The 22,538-nt window shown below is 42.6% G+C and overlaps 2 protein-coding genes and 1 long non-coding RNA gene across 4 annotated transcripts in view; 2 read left to right on the top strand and 1 right to left on the bottom strand.

Moving 5' to 3' along the window:
• Positions 1-13,951, top strand: part of LAP3 (leucine aminopeptidase 3) — a 26,172-nt gene extending 12,221 nt beyond the window's left edge. Inside the window, exons 8-13 of the mRNA XM_025998690.2 lie at positions 3,022-3,146; positions 4,364-4,452; positions 5,898-6,000; positions 10,814-10,893; positions 12,821-12,930; positions 13,394-13,951. Coding sequence (XP_025854475.1) covers positions 3,022-3,146; positions 4,364-4,452; positions 5,898-6,000; positions 10,814-10,893; positions 12,821-12,930; positions 13,394-13,583 — 697 coding nt within the window. The 3' untranslated portion in view covers positions 13,584-13,951. The remainder of the gene's footprint in view (positions 1-3,021; positions 3,147-4,363; positions 4,453-5,897; positions 6,001-10,813; positions 10,894-12,820; positions 12,931-13,393) is intronic.
• LOC140595495 (uncharacterized) lies at positions 2,102-17,130 on the bottom strand. The gene is made up of 2 exons (XR_011997161.1): positions 17,051-17,130; positions 2,102-3,229 (listed from the first exon to the last, which is right to left on the bottom strand). It is a non-coding gene; the product is annotated as an uncharacterized lncRNA (long non-coding RNA).
• MED28 (mediator complex subunit 28) lies at positions 17,107-22,538 on the top strand. Of its 2 annotated transcripts, XM_025998712.2 has the most exons (5): positions 17,207-17,390; positions 17,947-18,013; positions 19,093-19,205; positions 20,475-20,690; positions 21,839-22,538. In XM_025998712.2, the coding sequence occupies exons 1-4, from the start codon at positions 17,241-17,243 to the stop codon at positions 20,670-20,672; spliced, it is 528 nt and encodes a 175-aa protein (XP_025854497.1). In that variant the 5' UTR covers positions 17,207-17,240; the 3' UTR covers positions 20,673-20,690; positions 21,839-22,538. The 2 variants fall into 2 exon arrangements, with proteins under 2 accessions (XP_025854489.1, XP_025854497.1); XM_025998704.2 differs by having other exon boundaries at positions 17,107-17,390; positions 20,475-22,538.

The following is a 22,538-nucleotide window of genomic DNA, read 5'->3' as shown; positions in this document are numbered from 1 at the left end:
CCAGTTTATATTATTCAAAATATGCATGTTGATTCTTAAGTTACATGCATATGCTATTGTACCTAAGTGTCCATTATATAACACTACAGCAAATAAAAATTAGAGAATGAAGGTTATGCTGTTTTTAATTACCTTGCTAATTGTGATGATTTTATACTGTCTTGGGCTATTATCTCGATGTAGCATTAATACTTCGTGTCTAGTATATTGTTATTGTAAATCCCTACTTGAATTTGTGCTATGAGAATATTTAGCAAGGAGTCCTGACCTCGTCTTTGGGTTTAGAGAAAGCTTCCTCAAAGGAGTGACAGGCTTAGCTAAAGATGGAAGTGGTAGGAGAAGTTAGTATGGTAGGGTGTTGGGCCTGGAGGCTGCCGGGTGGGAAGGATGAGGGAACTCCTGGTGTTGACAGGGGAGTGGCTGCAACTGAACATGGTGAGGAAGGAAGGACATAGTCACGGGAGGACTAAGCAGAGCTGGGTTGTTCTGGGCCCGGTTGCGTTTTGGACTTTGGTCTAAGAACAATTTGAAGTAACTGAAGGGTTTCTCGCCAAGGGAAAGAATGACATGAGTTTTATATATGTAGTGAAATTCATCCTTGAAGTATTCAGTTAGAGGAGTTTTAACAAAAATGCACAGTCCTGCAACAACCACCACTCCTGTGAAAATAGAACATTTCCATCATCCCCGAACAGCTCTTGTTTGCACTTTGCCCATGTTCTTTCTCTATGCCTGCCTCAGGCTACCAGTCGTCTTTGGGTTGCTGTATATGAGTGTTTCTGTTCCAGAAAATCATTTTGATTTTTTTGATCTTCTATGTCTGCCTTCTTTATCTCTGCATAATGTCTCTGAAATTTATCTACCTTATTGGCCGCATCAGTAATTGGTTCCTTTTTGTTGTGGAGTTGTATTCCATGATAATGGCAACACCAGAATTTGTTCATCATAACTGCATGCTTTACTTGATAGAAAATGACCGAACTTCTCCAGAGTGGTTGTACCATTTTGTATTCCCCCCATCAGTGTACATGGATCTAGTTGTGGCATATCCTCCCCGGCATCTGATACTGTCATTCTCTGATTCTACCTGTTTCAGGGGACATATGGCAATAGCTTGGAGGTTTAATATTGAGATTTGATTAGTTCTCTAATGACTAATAGTGTTTAACATTTCTCACTGTACTTATTGGTGTTGGTTTATCTTTAGTGAAGTGTCTGTTCAAATTCTTTGGCCTTTTTTATAGGAATGTTTGTCTTATTGAGTTAGAGTTTTTAAAAAGTATGTTCTAGATATAGATCCTTTGTCAGATGAATGTATTGAAAGCAATTTTTTCCCCAGTCTGAGGCTTGCTTTTCATTTATTTTATTTTTTACTTATTTTTTAAAAAGATTTTTATTTATTTATTCATGAGAGACACAGAGAGAGAGAGAGAGAGAGGCAGAGACACAGGCGGAGGGAGAAGCAGGCGCCATGCAGGGAGCCTGACGTGGGACTCGATCCCGAGTCTCCAGGGTCAGGCCCTGGGCTGAAAGCCCTGCTAAACCGCTGAGCCACCTGGGCTGCCCGCTCTTCATTTTTTTAAGTGACATCTTTTGAAGAGGAGATTTAATTCTGATGGTGTAATTTATCAATTTTTAATTTTATATTTCATGCTTTTGTTGCTCTGTTTAAAAAGTTACTACCAATGCCAAGGTCTGTGTTTTCTTCTCTAAGTGTTTTAGCATTTAAGGCTACGATCCATTTTGAATTTTTGTGCATGCTGTGGAAAGCATTGTGGTTCTTATTTTTTTCCATATGGATGTCTATTTGTTGCCAAACTGTTTGTTTAAAAGACTACCCTTTCTCCATTGAACTACCTTGCACCATTGCTAAATCAGTTGACCATATAATTGTGGGTCTAACTCTGGGCTCTTTGCCCTTCCCCCAGGACCTTGCAACCAAGTGTCTCATGAGTACAGCTTTGTCTTCAAATGTAGTAATAGGAGTCTCCCAGCTTTGCTCTTCTTTTTCAAAATTACTTTCGCTGCATCCTTTGCATTTACATATCAATTTTAGAATCCAGTTATGATTTTTTACACATACACACAAAACCTACCAGGATGCTTGTTGGCGTAGACATTTTTTATTTTGGTAAAAATGGTAGTTGTGTGAGTAATGAAATGAAGGGGGTAGGACTGGTACAGAGAGACCTGAATATAGAGGAGCCGTGGCAAACATCCCATGACATGGTGGTGGCCTCACCAGGTTGGATACGGGAGAAAAGAAATGGATGCATTTGAGAGAGATCTAAGAGGTGAGCAGTGATAACTGGCGCTCCTTGATTGGTGGCTACTTTGAACTATAGTCCTATGCATGGAGAGTGAGAAAGATGTGAGTAGATGGAATGACCTCATGTACCAGTACACTCCTTTTGCTACCACCCCTGATGGGGTTCTTTCTGGACTTTTTGAATGAAAAGTGGTTCTTTTCTTATTCTGAGCCAGCGGATCATCTTCACTTCTAGATGTAATTGACAGCCGTCTAATTATCAAGTGCTTCCCAAGCGAGTGAGAATTAAGATTTCATCTCCTTAGGGGTGTCGGAAGGAATTGTCCGTCTGTCCCGTGGCTTGAGAGGGATCCCTCCAGTCTTCTGAGGTCATTGGCTTTCCATAATAGTGTGTGAGCCTCAGGTTCATTCATAAAATTTCCAGAAAAGACAAATCTGTGTGGGTGTCAGGAGTTAACGAGCAAATACAGGGATGGGATTTGAGCAGCACGGATTCCATGATGTAGTAATGTTGCCACTGATACTGCTTACATTTCATTCAAAAAGAAACAAAATGAGGTAAGACACTCATCTGTATTTTCATAAAGACCGCAATGTCCCCTTGACAAATGTTGAGATTATTCAGATTCTCAGTCTAGAAATTTGAACTTTCTTTGCCAGTTAGATGGTGCCTGCACATATGTATCCTTTCTTAAGAAAGTGATTTGGACCTTCTTTGCACTGACATTGCACATTGTCCGTTCTTCCCATAGTGGTGGCATCTCCATCAAGGCTGCCGCAAACATGGACCTCATGAGGGCTGACATGGGAGGAGCTGCCACGATCTGTTCCGCCATCGTGTCTGCAGCCAAGCTGAACCTGCCCATTAACATCGTAGGTGAGGGTGTGCAGGGGGTGTCCTGGAGACTTCTCGAATCCAGTCAGATGGCAGAAGAGACAGCAAACGTGGTTTCCACTAACCTGAAAAGATTAAGAGATGCTTTTCATCAAGCAAAAGCTGTTTAGCTAAGTGTGTGCTTGTCTGAATGAATTGAGTCAAATGTGTTTTGCACTGGTGGACTATAGCTAGAATTGATTTTTTGTACTTTTGCAAAAACTGGTTAGCAGTCAGGGGCACATAATGTTGAGTCTGTGATTTACTCCAGTGAAAAATGCTCAGTAGTCAGGGTGGAAGGACACCACCAGCACATTTAGTGATTGTCTCACAGGGATTGTGGCTAATTAAGTGGCTTGATATACAGAAAATGCCTGGGACAGAAAAAGCATTCAGTGCACAGCAGCTCTTTACGTAGTTTTGGATGCCAAGCACAGTGCTAGGAATCTCCCATGTTTCAGGGAGCATGGGGATGGAGGTACTTGGTTTAATGCTTTGCCCAGTGTCACATCCGTTCTGGTATACTAGCTAAAGGTGTACTTGGACTCCAGGTCTGTCTCAGATGTGCCACCCCCCCCCCCCCCCGCCAGTATCCTTGTCCTGTTTTGCTGAACTTTTTGAAAGTAATAGGCATGACATGTCATCCTTGAATACTTCAGCTTGTGTCCGTCTTGTAAGAACAAGGACATCCTGGGTAATGACAATACCATGATCATTTCCAGGGATTGATTCAGTCACCTAATTCAGACTTTTCAGTTGTCTACAAAAATGTTCATGTTCGCATATACACACGTTACTTGTTTTTATTTTTGAAATCTAAGAGCCAATTAAGGACCACACATCGCATGTGGTTGCCACGTCTCTTAATTTTTTTTAGTCTGGAAACTTTTTCTTGTCTTTTTTTTTTTTTCTTTTATGACATTAGTAGTTTTGAAGAGTTCAGGCTTGTTTTGGAATGGTCCACAATTTGGATTTAATTGGTTGTTTCTTCATAATAGAATCAGGTTAGACTCCTTGGTGAGACCACCACCCGAGTGAGGTAGACTTACTGTTGCTGGCGCACATGATGCCAGTGGGGTCATTGGTGCTGCTAAATTTGATCACTTGATTAAGGTGGTGTCTGTGGCATACTTCTGATGGCTACCAGTGGCCTTGGTCTTTTAGGGGGTGAGCTTGGGCCCAGCACATTCCATGTTCCTTTATCTACGCTTTTCTAATAGGTCTGGCCCCTCTCTGTGAAAATATGCCCAGTGGTAAGGCCAACAAGCCTGGGGATGTTGTCAAAGCCAAGAATGGGAAGACTATACAGGTGTGTGAATGCAAAACATAGCCCTCTCTATTCTGGTGATCCTAGAGGAATCCCTGGTAGCCACATAAGCACACTTTGAATGGAAGCAGAGCATGGGCTCCATTTTGGGGGGGGAGGGCAGTGTCTTTACTACAAGTAGCTTTTCATATAAAGTCAAAGGTATTCTTTATGGGAATTTTATTTATATTTTATTTTTTACAAAGATATTTATTTATTTATTTGAGAGAGGAAGAGAGAGTGTGGGCATGGGCACACAAGTAGGGGGGACTGGCAGGAGAGAGAAGCAGACTCCCCACTGATCAGGGAGCCTGACAACATGGGGCTCAATCCTAGGACCGTGGGACCATGACCTGAGCTGAAGGCAGATGCTCAACTGACTGAACCACCCAGGCACCTCCTTTATGGGAATTTAAAAAATATTTTCCCTATCTAACTGTTCCTCCTATTGCCATACACACACAAATCACCACAAATCTGTAGCAAGGCCTGTAAAGCATGGCAAAGCAGGAAAGGCATGAGCTGTTTTCTAGACATAGACCTGTGCCGTGATTAACTTTTTCCATTTTGGTGTTCAGGTGGAGCACACTATCATGAGTCATGGACTCCATGCTCCAGGAGATGTGGCAGCAGGTCCTCTGCTGGGGCAGCTGTGTGCATGTACCTAGCATCCATAATGCCTGGCTTCTGTTTAAAAGAAAGAACTTAAAAATATATATAGGGGATCCCTTGGTGGCTCAGCGGTTCAGCGCCTCCCCTTTGGCCTGGGGCATGGTCTTGGAGTCCTAGGATCGAGTCCCGTGTCAGCCTCCCAGCATGGAGCCTGCTTCTCCCTCTGCCTGTGTCTCTGCCTCTCTCTCTCTCTCTATCATGAATAAATAAATAAAATCTTAAAAAAAATAAGAATAAAAATATATATAGTGGTTCCTGGGTGGCTCAGTCAGTTAAGTGTCTGACTCTTGATCTCTGCTCAGGTCTTGATCTCAGGCTCGTGAATTTAAGCCTCCAATTGGGCTGTGCACTGGGTGTGGAGCCTGCTTTAAAAAACTATATATACCAAGTCACTGAAGTTGCAAGAGTTCTCCTGTCTGGAGAGCCAGGCTGCCACTTCACTGCAATTTTTCCTAAACTCTTTAGCCTCTTTGTTTTCAGAAATCTTGAAATTTCCTTTTTCCTGCTAGACATTTATTGGTACAATGGGCCAGACTGTTTCTATTTATTTCTGCTTCCAAAGTCATTTGGTCATAGCTCTGGTACAAGGATTATTAAATTATATTTGCTCTTCAGATTAAACATTCCTGCTATAATTGAAATATAAGAATGTGTTTGGCAGTCTGACAAACATCACAGTAGCTTTTCTCACTTTTAAGTTGAACAGTGTTATGTCAAGTTTTGATATTCTTTACTTGTATTATCTTACCCTAACATTTTGGCCCTTCTCTTTGCAGGTTGATAACACTGATGCTGAGGGGAGGCTTATACTGGCCGATGCACTTTGTTATGCGCACACCTTTAACCCCAAGATCATCATCAATGCCGCCACCCTAACAGGTCAGACAGCATGTTTTTCCTGCCTTTGTCTGAAGGAAGCCATATTGTTGGTGTGGAGTGCACATGTTAACTCGAGGCGTGATTTTCCTGAAAGTTGGCTCGCTCCACTTGCATTCAAATATATTTCACCAAGGGAATTGTTCTGCAGCTGTAAACTGTTTTAAACATAAGGTTTGTTGTTTTAAAACATTCCAGGCTGTAATTCTAAAAAAAGAAGTAACAAGTTGGTTACATCAGCCCAACTAGAGTAACCTCTGAAAATGACATTAAGAGATGTTTTGTGATTTGATTGCTATTGGGTTTTGTTTTTTTTTTTTAAGATTTTATTTATCTTTTCATGAGAGAGAGAGAGAGGCAGAGACATAGGTAGAGGGAGAAGCAGGCTCCCTGCAGGGAGCCTGATGTGGGATTCAATCCCGGAACTCTGGGATCACAACTTGAGCCAAAGGCAGATGTTCAACCACTGAGCCACCCAAGTGCCCCTGATTGCTACTTGATACAGAGCTGAAAAGATTAGTGATAAATCCTCAAGTCAGGAGCTGTTTGTATTAATCATAATGTATCTGATGCTTGCTGAGTTTTCTGAACTTTTTGTACTTGATGTTATAAAGAAACAAAAACATTGTGGTGAGTGGGTAGGAAGGTTCTCATTTAACAGAGGCTGTGCAGTGTGAAACTTGAGTGGCAGGGCTGACCAGGTATCTCCTCCTGTTCAGTTATAGTCCTTCAGCCTTGGGCAAGTTACCTGACCCGCTGGAACATCAGTGCATTTGCCCCACACAGGATTGTGGAGTTTGGGAGGTGTTTTTTAGGAAGCCTCTTTAATCTGGTGCCCGCACATGGCAGACATTGGCTGAAGGAAGGCTAGAGCACCACTGGTTCTGTAGAGTAACGAACTCCTTCCCTGCAGGGTTGACAACAGGCATTGCCTTGCTGTAGGAAGCAAATAGTAGTAGTCTTTCATCCAACAGTCCTCTTTCCAGGGATTCATTCTGTTTTGGTCTCCGGCTTTTTAAGATTAACAGATCGTTTTTTTATCCATTGGTTTTAATTCTTCCTCTGCCCATGTGAGCCTTTATTTTAGCAGAAATCAGTTTATGTTTTTTCCTTTTGTGTGGCTCTAACAATAGTGCATAGATTTGCTGGGAGTCCTTTTTTTAAGCTAGTATGACAGTACTTTGGTGGTCTTTTGTCTCCTTTTTCGAATTAGCAAACATGAGCTGGAGGGTGGAGGTGTTGAGGCCGGTGTTTGGGGGGCAGTGGTGAAGTGGGTAGTAGTGTATACCCTTTCTGTAAATGAGGAATCACAGCTCCCTCCACTTAACCCCTCACCCTTTTTTTTCTTAGTCTGAGGGTGGGAAGGTTGACCCCAGGTAAGCAAGAGGCAAACTAGGTGAGCCTTTCCACTCAGGGAGTGTAGGCCCGAGTGTTGGCCTAGCTGTGAGTCCCTCTGCATGTTGACTGAGCCCCTTCTGAGTTCCAGTAGTGGTGATCAAAGGGGAGAGTATGAAACATCTTCCAAGAGAGTGGGAGGATGTACAGAGTCTTCAGAGACAGAGGACCTGATTTTAAAACTTGTCCTGCATCTTCACATCATGTGACTTTGGACAAAGCCTCAGTTGTCTCATCTGTAAAAGGGGTAGAGTAGCACCTCGTTGGCAGGAGGTGTTCTTGTGCAGATGAAGTGAGAGGATACAGGTTCATATCCCTGGCCTGGCAGGCACTAAAAATGTTACGATCCTCGAAAAGGCAGGCCTGTACCAGACAGTAGGGGCCATGGTGTGTTCAGGAGATGGCCATCCACTCATGCTACCTATTTTCATTTTCCTCATGCATGGTTGTGATTTAGGACAGAATAGAATGGTGACATCACCTTCCTTGGAGCATTGAGGTTTCTGTGAGACTATGACAATTCTGGTAACTTGATCAGTTAGCATCAATATACAGATCCACATGGACCTTGGAAAAGAAACAGGAAGTATGCCTCTGCTAATTGGTAATTCTGAAATTGGTGATGGTAGCAGTTGTGTCACTGTATGTAGAAAATAGAACATTTTCTAAAGTATGTAGTGAAATCAGGTTTAGAGCCTTGATCTCGAGTGGAATCATATTAAATATTTACATCTGTCATTTGCTACTGCTTTAGTAGAGCATATCACATTCTTCTTTGAGGAGCATCATGTCTGAGACCTGCTGCTTGAGCTGGGGGATCTGAAGGAGGAGGCATTCCTGGGCAGAGGGAAGGAAGGAAGAGCATCCTGGCGGAGGGCACCCTTCACTTTGGGGCGTGTAGGGGCAGCGGTGAATGGGACTGGGAAGAACGTAGTGGGGCTGGAGCGGGCACACAAGGCCAGCATCCTTAGAGGCACCAGACCCTGGCTTGGCCTTGACGTGTTACTGGGATTTGTCCTGACCCAAGTGTAGCAGGAAGCAATGTGGACAATAAGACATGTTTGTACTGTGACGGGGCCCGTGCTGGCAGGGTGCAGAATGCCCTGGAGAAGGGCCCGAGGTGACTGGCAAGCCAGGTAGGCCAATGAGCAGTATGCTTGGTAACTCTTGAAGATGCAGTGAGTGTGTGTTACGGATGACTGTTACAGTATCTGCAGATGGCTTCAACATAATCTGTGGGGCAGGGAGTGTAGATGAAACACCTGGTAATTGTTAATGCTGGTTAACAGGTATCTGTGCATTTATTATACTGTTCTCTATGTGTGTTTGGAAATTTCCACCAGTTTGTGTTTTATGTTTTTTTTTTTTCTAAGGCAGTTATTACAGTAGTTTTGGATGATGGTGGTAGCAGTAGTGGCAGAGAGAAGTGGAAGGTTTGAGAGAGAATTGAGAGGTAGTGAGTAACAAAACCTGAAGGAACAAATGACCCAAACAGACCTGAGTTGTCATGCAGAATCTTAAGTTTTTACATACGGGTCACTACTTTTTGTTTTTAAATTGTCAACTGTTGGAAATTCCTTATGATTAACCAGCTATCAGTAAAATTTACTGGTGATGTTTTGGGAAGAATGTACAATCCCGTGTCCCGATGGCACAGAGGAATGGGATACTGAAGTGCTACTCCCTTCCCTGGAGAGTCGCCTGATCATGGTGTATGTGTGGCAAATGGGTTATAATCAAGATTAACAAAATGAAATGACAGCTCTAAGCTTTATTTCTTAAATCAGAGATGTGTGCAAATATTTATCCACAAGCATGCAAGCCTAGGGGATCACTCATTGGAGTGTCCTACAACCACCAATCCCAACTTCAAAGAAATGGAAGGATGTGGGAAATTTTGTTTATTGTCAAAAAAAAGTTTATAAAACAGTGTATATAATTTTCATTTAAAAAAAAAATATTTATTTATTCATGAGAGAGACAGAGAGAGGCAAAGACACAGGCAGAGGGAGAAGCAGGCTCCATGCACAGAGCCCAATGTGGGATTCAATCCCCGGACTCCAGGATCATACCCTGAACGGAAGGCAGATGCTCAACTGTTGAGCTACCCAGGTGTCCCTATAATTATGTTTTCAAGTATCATTTTCCTTGGGGAAGATGCTAACAAGCAGTGCATGTAAAGCTAAAAGCTACCATGTAAAGCCACAGTTAAAGATTAAGGAGCAATCTGGACATGCCTTGTATTACACAGAACAAGCATGACCTTGTGAAAACTATGGAATTTCCTTCAGCTTCTGTGGTGTTTCCTTTAACGTTCCGTGAGTGACCTAGTACTACTGAATGATAGCGGGGTTTGCTTTTCTCTTTGCATAAATACTGAGCTCCTGTGTGCCAGGCAGTGCGCAAAGCCCTGAGCATACACTTAGGAATCAAACATGATCCCTGCCTCAGAGCTTGCAGCCAGGGCTAGGCAAGTAACAAATGAAACTGCTGGGAGCTGGTCCCAGAACCAGAGAAGGTGGCGCTGAGCCATAGGACCTAATTGCAATTGTTGATCAGTAATGTATGCCCACAAATAACCTGGAAATCTGGATTTTTACCTTGATTTTTAAAAATTTATTAATGAAGAGCATGCCTGGGTGGCTCAATGATTGAGCGTCTGCCTTCGGCTCAGGGTGTGATTCCGGGGTCCTGGGATCGAGTCCCGCATTGGGTTCCCCGCAGGTAGCCTGCTTCTTCCTCTGCCTCTACCTCTCTGTGTCTCTCAGGAATGAATGAATGAATGAGTAAATAAATAAATAAAATCTTTTAAAAAAATCTATTACTGTAGAAAGAGAAGTCAGCCAATGAGTGCACCTTTGTTGGAGGAGGAAATGAAGATGAAACAAGTCTGATAAAATAATAATACTCTTTTCCAAAAACAAAAGGGCAGATACTTACTGAGATGTGATTAAAGATAATGAGGAACTAGAGATGCCTTAATGTCCCATAGAAAGAAAATTCTGATATCTCTACCCAGTAGACTTTTAGAATCCTTAAAACTGCTTTCTACCATTTGTTTCTAAAAGAGGAAGGACACATTCAGATATGAACGGTATGGTCTTAATTATGTTTTTTTAAAAGTTCATAAAAAATCTGAAAGGAAATGTTAAAAATATATAATGGCTATGCTGAGGATGAGATTATTGGTGATATTTGGTGTTGTTTCCTTTTTTACATTTTCTTAGTTGAAGTTGAATTCTAGTTGAGAAACTAGGAAGACATTAAATATATACAGTAAGGCTTTCCTCAGGTGCACTATTTTTGCAAATGAAGCAGATATTAAAAATCAAATTAAAGGCCAAAGTTTTGGTTTGAGCAGCAGACACACCCATCCTGCCTGTAGAGACTGAACAGTGACCAGAAGGCTTGTGTGTTGCAGGTGCCATGGACATAGCCCTGGGGTCCGGTGCCACTGGGGTCTTCACCAATTCATCCTGGCTGTGGAACAAATTATTTGAGGTACAAATAAGATGTAGAGACTAATGATCAAATTATCCTAGCCTAGAACAATACTTTTTATGTTTTATTACCCCTGTGATTTTTCTGTCCTAGATTTGCCTTTGAATTGGAAATATGATAATACTCTCTATTCAGTGTGCTTTGGTGTTCTCTATAAATGTCCCCAAATGATAGGTATGATGCCACAGTTCCCCTCTCCTCCTGTGGCTCAGAGTGATGTGAAAGTGACTCAAACACTACAGCCATCATGTAGACTCCCTGAAGTAGAAAAAGATAGGAGGACAGCTTTGTCAAGGAAGGGATGACCTTTAGTCAATGCGTGTTGTGAGTATGTAGGGCTTGTCCTGATCCATTTGTGGGCGGTGATAAGGACACTTCTGGCTGCTGTGCTCTGTGCTTCCTATGCACCCTTTCCTAGCCAGCCTGCTTCCTCCCCCCAGGCCTTCACCCACTGCCTTTGGCTCTCCCTGGTCCACCCTCTCAGCCTTACCTAGCCTGGTTGGAGGCAGCATGCAACTGCAACCTCTCGGTTACATCCCACTCTTGGCTTCTGTGATCATCTCTCTGATTTCCTTCCTCACTGACTGTTTCAGCCTCCTTTCCCAGTTTTTTCCTTTGCCCCTTTGGTGGGTGTTCAGTCCTAAGCCATGTGCTCTCCTTGTCCCCATCTTTATGGGGAAGCCCAATGGCTTAGGCTAGCACCTCTCTGCTGCTTGCTCCCATCTCTCTCTGGAGCTCCAGACCCTGTGTGTCTGCTTGGTAGCTCCCCCGGCACCTCCCTCTTTCAACAAGTAAGGAATAGCTTACTATATGCGCCAGTGAGGGATAAATCCAGAATGTCCTTGAATACATTATTGATGTTGGTTTATGGTCCTAAATTTACTCTACTAGCCCAATCCTTGTGACATTTAGCTCAGTTGTCTCCTTGCAGGGCTGGTGGTCAGGGGCATTCCTCTGGCCTGTCATGCACCCAGTGTCCCTCTTTATCAAGCACCCACAATTCTGTAGTCTTGATTTTTTTTTTTTAATTTAAGCTTCTCTTAAAAAAAAAAAAAAAGTTCCGTGTGCATAAACATTTAAAGACCAGTCAGCAGTCAACAGCAGTCTGTGGTCTGTTTTCCCAGAGGCAGCTACTTTCAACCTGGGGCTGATTCAGCTACTATTTACTCACGTCTCCAAATAACTAGCTTCTGTTGCTGCTTCCTGACTTTTCACTTTTGGGGCTTATCTCTGAGCATAGTCTATTTTTTTTTTTTAATTTTTATGATAGTCACACACAGAGAGAGAGAGAGAGAGAGAGAGAGAGGCAGAGACACAGGCAGAGGGAGAAGCAGGTTCCATGCACCGGGAGCCCGACGTGGGACTCGATCCCGGGTCGCGCCCTGGGCCGAAGGCAGGCGCCAAACCACTGCGCCACCCAGGGATCCCTGAGCATAGTCTATTAAAATAGTCTGTGTATCTTGTTTCTTCCACTAGCCTCTCGGCCCTCTGATGGCTCAGATATTAAACTTTATATCCCCAACACTTGGTGGTGCTCTGTAAATGAATGTGAATGAGTGTGTATATGATTATGTGACTGAATGAGGTCACCTTGTCATGGGCTTTGGTCTTCGGTGGTACATTTTCAGACATGTGTTTCTTAGCACACTGAGGTGACAGGCATCACAAAGACTTTCCCCATAGTCAATCCCATAAAGTCGAAGTACTGCCAGCTACCAGCTTATTGTAAATTGAGATCCATAAGAACAGATGATTTTGGCAAATGCCGTACAACTCGTTTCTTTTATAATTCTTAAGTAAATCATCTCATTACCTGAAATGATTCTGTACAGAATAGTTCTTCCTGCATTGAATACATCATTGTTGTGAATTTAACCATAATATAGTTCATGCAGTCTTCCAATTATTGTACCTATTTCTTCTTTAGGCCAGTATTGAAACAGGCGACCGTGTCTGGAGGATGCCTCTCTTTGAACATTATACAAGACAAGTTGTAGATTGCCAACTTGCTGATGTTAATAACATTGGAAAATATAGGTATGTAAAGGAGCTGTGAAAGTACATTTTTACAATCATTGGTTATCAAAATGACCACTTTTAAGTCTTATGCCCTTTCACAGAAAGTATAGCCCATTTCCTTTTGATAACAGTGCTCATAAGTACTAATTTCTCATGTCTTTAATTTTCAAGGTATTTTCTATCTGGTGTTCAAAATTTTGCATGTTTTCAAATCTAAAGTCAATTTAAACAAATCGTTAAGGAGAAGAGATGAAAAATAGGTCAATTTGTTACCATGAGGAAGAGGAATCTTATCCTTTATTGCCTAAAGCTATGTCTGAAAATAAATACTCTGAAAGTAGTTTTTGGGTTAAGTTCTTAATCTCATAAGCTTGACTTTTGCTCTCTGGTCATAGAAGGTACTTAATGAGAATAGAGGATCTTAATGAAATTTTCAGTGCACATTTACATGAGGTTAAAAAATGGTTATCTTTCTCTTCAGGTCTGCAGGAGCATGTACAGCTGCAGCGTTCCTGAAAGAATTTGTGACTCATCCTAAGTGGGCACATTTAGATATAGCAGGTGTGATGACCAACAAAGATGAAGTTCCATATCTGCGGAAGGGCATGACTGGAAGGCCCACAAGGACCCTGATAGAATTCTTGCTTCATTTCAGTGAAAACAATGCTTAGTTCAGATGCTCTAAAATTCTTTCATTCTGCCTTAAATGGGCAGTTAAGCCTCAAAATATTTTTGAATGAATGGAAAAATATCTTTTAAAGGAAACAAAGAATTACATTTAAAAATGTAGAACAAAAGAGAATTTGATTGCCTTGATTTGTCTTATGTAGAGATTTATAAAGGTAAAGCTAATCTCTTGCTTGGCCAAGATTTTTAAGATATTCTATGAATGACTAAATGTTTAAAAACTACCTAATTAATTTTCAGAGTATATGTTTTTAATTGATGTGCGAAGTCATCTTTTAGCTGTGATGCTAGGAATAAAAGTAAAGGTTACTATGCAGTTGTCAGAAACAATAAATCAACTTTTTGTGCTTTCTGGTGTAGCCCTTCGTATTCTGTATTACTGTAAACCCAGTGACTATTACAGCATAACTTGTTTTTTGGCTGTGTTACGTGATGGTACAGTATTTTCTCAATGTTAATAACCACTTTAGGGCACTCAGTGATGAGTTTATTAGTTGATGAGGTAGGTGCTATTATCCCCATATAAGGAAAAGGACATGTCAACTGTGTCATCAAGCTAGTAATTGGGAGAGCATTAAATCCTAGGGGGCCAGAGGTGGCGTTCCTAATTGTTACACTGTTATGCTTCCCATTGGTTCAGTGACTTGACTTGAATGGGTGTGAGATATGTTTTGTGTTAAAGAACAAGACCAATAAGAGGGACTGTTCATAAAGTATTTGCTTACCACCTGGAACTACAGCCACTCAAAATTCTCCTTATGCAGATTTAGGACAAAGCTCTCCTTTCCTTTGTATCTAGGTGACTGAATTATCCATGAATAGGATCTATCTTTTTTTTTTTTTTTTAAGGACTGTTGTTTGAGTTTTTTTGGAGTTATTTTATTTTATTTGGAGTTATTTTATTATTTTTTAAAAGATTTATTTGAGAGAGAGTGCAGGAGAAGGGATGCAGAGGGACAGAGAGAATCTCAATCTCAAGCAGACTTCCTAATGAACACGGAGCCTGACATGGGCTTGATCTCACGACCCTGAGATCATGACCTGAATCGAAATCCAGAATCACAAGCTTAACCAACTGAGCCATCCAGGCACCTCTATTTTTAATATTTTAAAAATTTGACATGTAAGAGGATATTATGAGTTTCAAATGATTTATAGAGAGGGAATGAGGGGATCCCTGGGTGGCGCAGCAGTTTAGTGCCTGCCTTTGGCCCAGGGCGCGATCCTGGAGACCTGGGATCGAATCCCATGTCCAGCTCCCAGTGCATGGAGCCTGCTTCTCCCTCTGCCTCTCTCTCTCTCTCTCCCTCTCTCTATCATAAATAAATAAATAAATAAATAAATAAATAAATAAATAAATAAATAAGAGAGGGAATGAACATGGACATGCATATTTGTGTTGTTTCTCAGAATTAAAGGAAGTCAGGCAGGAATAGTGAGTAAAGAAGTTCCTCCGCGTATCCATGTCCAGAAGCTCCTTTGTCAAAGATGGAGAAGTGGAACCACTGGCTTGTGGAAGGAAACTAGAATTAGATTTCTTCTCAGTGACTCATAAGGTGAAGCAGGGATTTGATGCAAAGCTTTCTATCCGGCTTTTTATAAACAGGAACAAGAGAACTCTTGTGTTTACCAGAGTGTGGGATCCAAAGGGCAGGACTTAATCCTGGATTCATGTGCTTATCTAATTTGGCTGAGATGAAATTTAGTTGTTACTGCAGGTGCATTTGGCTGCCAGGTATTACACAAACTCTTGACTCATCTCAGAACCACACTCTGAGGCAGGTGGTAATTCCCATGTCTGTCTATCAGCACTAGGCATGGCTATGGTGAGCACCAAATCCAAAACAGTAGTGGTTTAGAATATGGTAGTATTAAGAGGTAGCTGGAGTAGGGAATCGAAAACTGAAGCAGCCCCATGGTCATCGGAAATCCAGGCTGGGAAATGTGTATCACCACCTAGCTTCAAGGCTCTCTTGCAGTCCCAGTTGGCAATTGGAGTTGAAGACTACATGTGGATGAGAAGTGTCTTTTACTTTTGCAAAAATGTGAAGTGATTCCAACTCTTTTGTTTTTATAAGTTAACATATATTTAAGATACATTAACTGGCTTACTTAAAATATATTTTTTAGATTGTTTTTAATACCTAGATATTTTACCTATTTTAAGTTTTAATTGAATAAATACTGACACAACCCATACGTGTTTGTAGTACAAAAATGTTTGTAGTACTCAATATTTTAGGAGTGTAAAGGGATCCTAAGACTTAAAGTTTGAGAACTACTAGAGTCCCCTAGTTCCCTTATGGTGTTGTTTTTGTTCAGTCAACAAATATGCCAGGCAGTTTTGGGTGCTGAGAATACAGGTGAACAAGGCAGGCCCTAATTTCACAGAGCTTGTACTCCCACTCCTGTTGGTGTATTTGTGTCAGGTGACTTTGTCAACGAAGACAGATGAACACACCATTTCAGATAAACAAGGTAATATGTAAGTGCTATAAAGAAAACTAAACAGGGTGAAGTGGCTGGGAGGGTGGGGCTAATTTAAATTGACACCAGGAAGATTACTTTTGGTTTCTGTTATTTATTCATCAGAGACACAGGCAGAGGGAGAAGCAGGCTCCCTGTGAGGAACCTGATGTGGGACTCGTTCCCAGGACATCACAGCCTGAGCTGAAGGCAGATGCTCAACCACTGAGCCATCCAGGTGCTCCTAAGATCACTTTTGCTGAGACCTGATGAGCAAAGGGGAGCCTCTGCTTTTTCTGGCTACTTCTGCCTCCCTGGCTCCAGCCCTACTGGCCTTTCTGTGGTTCCTTAAAGTATGCCAGGCAGGTTCTTCAAGCCCCCCCACCCCCACCCCGGTCTAGAAAACCTTTCTGGTTAAATTTTCATTCTAGTCAGTCTAGCCCCGATCTCTTTAAGAAAGACTTCAACCGCCCATCTCAAATCCATCACTAGCCATCTCCTTATTGGGCTTCATTTTTCTTCTTAGCACTTACCTCTGCAGTATTGCTATATATATATTTGTGTGTTTGTCGCTTTCCCACAAAAACAGTAGTAGACTCTACAACAGAGACTCGGGTGATCGTTAAAATCCCGGAATAAACAGAGCCTAGGACATGGAAGGCTCGGTAAATGCAGGTAACTGTAAAGAATATAACGGGGGGGAAAAAAAACTTTGCTTCTGGAAAGATAAGTTAGTGCTAAAGGGAAGTTACTGAAAGACCGCATAGTGGCTTTAGTGTAAGCATAAATATCTAAGGCGGGAGGAGCTTTAACGCCCTCAGGTGTTTTTCTGCCCCAACCCGCCCCTCCGCACAGAGGATGGAGAAGTGACTCTGCCAGTTTGTTCCCGCTCCATCCACGGGGCCTAGATTAGTCACCGGAGCACGGTAGGCGCTCAGTAACTGCGCAGTGACTGGGTGCCTCCCTCCTTCCACCAGCCGCTTACCTGAGCCCAGACGCCGAGAAGGCTTGGCCGAAGTGAAACCAGCACTCGCAGCTTCCGCGGAGCCCAAGGTCCGCCTGCGGCGCCCGCAGAGTCACGTGACGGGCGGCGTCACGTGAGCCGGGGGCGCCAGCTCCTGCGCAGGCGCAGCCCCCCCCGCCCCCCCCGCCCCCGCCAGCGCGTCGTTCCACAAATGGCGGCTCCGCTGGGAGGCATGTTCTCGGGGCAGCCACCTGGGCACCCGGGGGACTCCAGGGGCCAGGCTTCGCTTCTTCAGGCCGCGCCAGGCCCTCCGAGAGCTTCTAACAGCACCTTGGTGGACGAGTTGGAGTCCTCTTTTGAGGTAAGATGAGATCGGCACGTCTGTTTTCCCAGCCTCCCTTCTTCCCTGAAAGGTAAGCTGCGCCCTGGGCTCTTGTGTCTTTCGGCGATGCCCGCATCGGGCTAACAGATTGGGGGGGGGGGGGGGGGGCACAGGCTTGGGAACCTGAGTCCCTTGTTTTAGTCTGCACGCTGAGTGCTGGCCGGAGTTGTGCCCGGGTCTGCGGGCGGAGACGTGAAGTTTAGGTTTCCCAAAGCACGTGGACCTGAAGTTTGCCCTTCCCCCAGCCCGGGACCCGTCTGGGTTCGCGGCCGGTTGTTCGGGTTCCCCACCCCGCCCCCACCCCCTCCGCCTCCCCTCTGGGGGCCCACTCCTGGTCGCTCCCTCCCGCCTTCCTGCGTGTTGAACACTGGCTCATCCACCACGGGTAACGTCAGCCTGCTGCGCCCTGGGTCCTTTCCGCCGGGCTCCAGACCCGGTCGGCCCACTGAAGGATTCCAAGACAAGTCCTTTCTTGCTCTGAAGTAAGGTTTTTGACATGTGAATGACGTTTTTCTTCCGTGTTTGGATCACACAGGCCTGCTTTGCCTCTCTTGTGAGTCAGGACTACGTCAATGGCACGGATCAGGAAGAAATTAGAACTGGTAAGAATTCGCTCTTTGTAGACTGTGTTCGTGCCTTCATTCAGCAAGGTTTCTTTTCTTTTTTTAAAAAATTTTTATGTTTTCATGAAACACACAGAGAGAGGCAGAGACACAGGCAGAGGGAGAAGCAGGCTCCATGCAGGGAGCCCGATGTGGGACTGGATCCCGGGTCTCCAGGAGCATGACCTGGGCTGAAGGTAGATGCCCAACCGCTGAGCCAGCCGGGCTGCCCTCAGCAAGGTTTCCAGCTGCTGATTTCACACTGGATGCGTTTCAGTTCCATTTGTATCCTAAGAGAACTTTTCCAGGGAGTAAGATTTATGCAGCCTGTCTAGATGCTACTGTTCAGTTTACTAATTGACATGTCACTAATAATGATCCCCTTAAAATGAGTTTTCCCTTTTGGTATAGGACAGTGACAACCAACAGTGCATACTGCTCTTTTATTATTATTATTTTTTTTTCTTAAAAAAAAAAAAAGTTCTGGGGATCCTTGGGTGGCTCAGCGGTTTGGCGCCTGCCTTTGGCCCAGGGCACGATTCTGGAGTCCCGGGACCCAGCGTGGGGCTCCTGGTGTGGAGCCTGCTTCTCCGTCCTCCTGTGTCCCTGCCTCTCTCTTTTTCTCTCTACATCTATCATAAATAGATAAATAAATCTTTTAAAAAAAAAAAAGTTCTGATTATTTTTTGAAGGTGTCACAGAGAAAAGTCCCTTGTGCTTCCCCTACCTGAATTTTTTCCCCAGAGGCAACCAAGGTTTCTGACTTTTTTTTGTACCATATATTACATGTTACATTTTAACTGGAAGTCATGATGCTAATTGCTAAAATCTCTGGGTTTTCGCTCTTCAGAGGAACTCTTTTGTGTTGTTGTAAGGTATCATTTAGCTCATAAAAGCACAAATTATGTGCTATTTAATGTTGGTTAATACATGGGGGTTGGGAGTCAATATCACTCCTGCGACCAAAATTAAAATTCCAGATTACATCTATGGAAAGGTGATGTTTTGATATTTTGACTGTTCGTTTATGAGGAAGATACATGTATCTAGTGTTTTTCTTAATATTTTTTTTTTATAAGGTGTTGATCAGTGTATCCAGAAATTTCTGGATATTGCAAGACAGACGGAATGTTTTTTCCTACAAAAAAGATTGCAGTTATCTGTCCAGAAACCAGAACAAGTTATCAAAGAGGTAGGAACTCACTTTTCTCCTCAGCTTTAAGGAAGAGCACATGTTATCAGGGTTCCCTCTGTGCTTTAAATGAGATACACACCCTTTTCCCATGGGTTACAGTAGGTCTTTATAAAATGAGTATAAACGTTGCTAGTTGTCAGTGTTGAGGACAAGCTGGGCAGGTAGTGGAGCCAGGGGATAGAGGTGGCAAGATGGGCTTCAAATGGAGCAGTTTCATTTGCTGTCTTTTATGGAAGACTTTTCTTACAGAAAAGGTTCTGCTGCTTGAAAAAGGTGGAGAAGCCATTAATGTAGATGACAAGCTCATTTGGGAAGGAAACATCCCTGGCTGCCTTACACATGAGATGGGTTCAAGTTTTGTTCAAGGAATCAAAGATTAAATGTTCTGTTTCAGGTTCCTTGAGACTCAGGATTTCATTTATCTCAGTTGTTTGAAACTGGGGCATTTGGAAATGTGTTGGGGTTGTCACAGTGACTGGGAAGCTTTATTGGCATCTCGTATTTGCGGCCAAAGCCTGCCTCGTGCATTGTGGAAGGGAGAAGAATCATCTTGCCCAAGAAGCCTGGATGCCCCTAATGAGAAGCTCTAAATCGAAATGATTTGTTTTGGTACTTTTTGGAGTAACTATTCCCAATTAACTGTAACCATTCTATTTATTCATTGACATCAGCTGCTGAGAATGTGAAGGGTAAGATGATATTTTTACAGTTTTGTCATGTCAGATCATTTTCTGACTTGAACTCTTGAGTAAGAACATAGGTGTGTTCAGGGCCAGGCCTTAAAAAAGAATTATAATGCCAGTGTTCATTTAAAAAGCCCTGGAAATATGAGATTCTAATATTTTATTCTGAATGCATAGGACAGTGGTCGTGGACTCTTTATAGACTGCTGTTAACGTTTGTTTCAGACTCTTCGGTGTTTTGGATTCTGAGCAGTAGCCTTTGGATGGAGAGACTGGGAGCCTGGGGACCAGGATGGGAAAGAGCCTGGTTTTCTTTGGCTGCTTTTTGGTACTTTAGAATATTGGAACATCTGTATTACTTATTAAAAGAAAATGAGAAATAAAAGCCCTCAGTGTTAGGCAGGCATCTTCCATTGGAGGAGTTGCTCTGGGTTGTTTGGGTAGTGGAACCAACCAGGGTAATGGGCGTACAGTGGTTGAATCGATTCTCTTATTTTGAATTTACTTCTTAGTGCCCTTACCAAATCAGAAACTATTTTCATTTTTCCTGAGTTTGCTCTTACTTCATTGTCTTCGTTTGTAGGATGTCTCAGAACTGAGGAATGAATTACAGCGGAAAGATGCTCTGGTCCAGAAACACTTGACAAAACTGAGGCATTGGCAGCAGGTACTGGAGGACATCAACGTGCAGCACAAAAAGCCAGCTGAAATCCCTCAGGGCTCCTTGGCCTACCTCGAGCAGGCGTCTGCTAATATCCCTGCACCAATGAAGCAAACCTGAGTCAAAGCCGGCCTGAAGGTGATCCAGTGTTGACAAACATCACTTCTTATGGACACATTTTGGAAGAACTCTTTACCAAAGAAAGATGATTTTTGTTTGATGAGCTCACCTAAAATTTTCCGTTTATTTTTATAAGCATTATTTCTTGAGTACTTTATAAAATGCCTCTATAGTTTGGGTTTGGGTAAATCCAGTAGATTTTCTTGTCTTTAGCAAAGTTTAGACTGTTAGTGTGATGCCACTTACAGATTTCCCTTTTGTGTTTCTTTTTTTCTGTTTTTTGTTTTTGTTTTTGTATGACTTAATTGTGTTTCCAATTTTAGATTAGTTTGTGTGATATGATCTGAGAATGAGAGGATGAGGGTTTTAGTTTTAGACCTTTTATGACAATTATCCCTTAGTGGTAGTACAGAGAAATAGGTAAATTTGCATGTTTCAAGACTTTAAATTACCTCAAGAAGAGGAATCTAATACAGTGATGTTTGTAATGCATCCAGAGCTCTCAGAATGAGATTTTGTAAATAGATTGAAAGGATTATAATATCCTACGTTAGTGTAGTAATAGTACAGTAGGATCCTTATGTTGATGTTGACTTTTATTTGGGGAAGTTTATATTTTGTGTGGTATTTTTCCCTTTTTGGGGTGTAGGTGTGGAGTAAGTAAGAGCAGTGATATGATAAATTTTTACATTCTGCAGGGATGAGTCAATTTAAGGGGACAGACCTTGTTTTTAGCATGACAGTTGAGGCAGGCATTCATGCAGTATGAGAAGTTAAAGTTTGCTATGATCATCTCTTTTTGAGTTTTTTTTGTGTCATTTTTGTTTTTTGTAGCAGAATTTTCCACTAAAGGTTGGTCCTTGCTAATAAGTGACATTGATTCCAAAGGACTGGGGCTTCCAGGTGGGGAATGGGCTGTAGGGGATGACCCTCAGCAAACTCCCCATCCTCAAAAATCATGGGAGCTTCAGTGTTTGGGAAGACATTTTACCCTCTTGTTGGTTACACGGACCAATGAGATTTTCTATTGAGCTGCCCTTAAGAAAAACAGAAGGGCATTGCTCTTGGTGCTCCCTAGATGGGATTTTCCTTTTTCTGTTGTTTACAGTCTCTTATCAGATTACATTTCCTAATGTAAAACAAATGCTCTATTGTTTTCTAAACAGGCAGTACTTCTGCAGCCAGGCATCCTGATTTGTTTTGTTTCCTTCAGCCTTGAAGGCTCCTCCCTATCTAACATTGACATCCATCCATTCATGGTTGTTTGGCCTGGATGCCACCTGGTCCCTGAAGCCTCTGCGAGTCCTCTCTGCTGCACCCCAAGGACATAGGACTTCCTGTCTCTTTGCCAGCCTTGTTTGATTCTCCCTGGGGGGGGGGGGGGGGGGGGGGGGGGTTAGTGATTTGTATCTCTCTGTGCCCCTCATGAGAAGTAGGCATTGTTCCCCTCTGAATGTACAGTGACCACTTATTTATCTTTTATGCGTAATGCTTATTATTCATTTTTGTTTGTGTGCATGTGTGTAGAGTATAGAGCCTGGGGCCAACCCCCCAGTATAGATTAAACAAAGCTTTTAAAAGTTGTTCTTACTCACATTATATGACATCAAGGTTGTTAACCTGGCCACCTCACACCAATAATTAGAAGCCCTGATTGGCAGCTTTAGATTTCTTGATTAAAAAACCTAAATAAACGGGTTAAGTTTTAGGCAGTCATTCAGTAATAAAGAGGTTCTTACTGAAAAGATTGAGAACTATTCCATTTGGTGCTTAGTGAAAATATTTTGAATTCATGTAAGTACCAATTAATTGCCATTTCTTTATTCAAAAATTTTCTGTCAAATAAATAATAATTTTTCAATCTTA

This window comes from Vulpes vulpes, chromosome 14 (assembly GCF_048418805.1).
Source record: "Vulpes vulpes isolate BD-2025 chromosome 14, VulVul3, whole genome shotgun sequence".
In the NCBI taxonomy this organism is placed as follows: domain Eukaryota; kingdom Metazoa; phylum Chordata; class Mammalia; order Carnivora; family Canidae; genus Vulpes; species Vulpes vulpes.
This window is presented reverse-complemented; position numbering and strand designations above follow the sequence as displayed.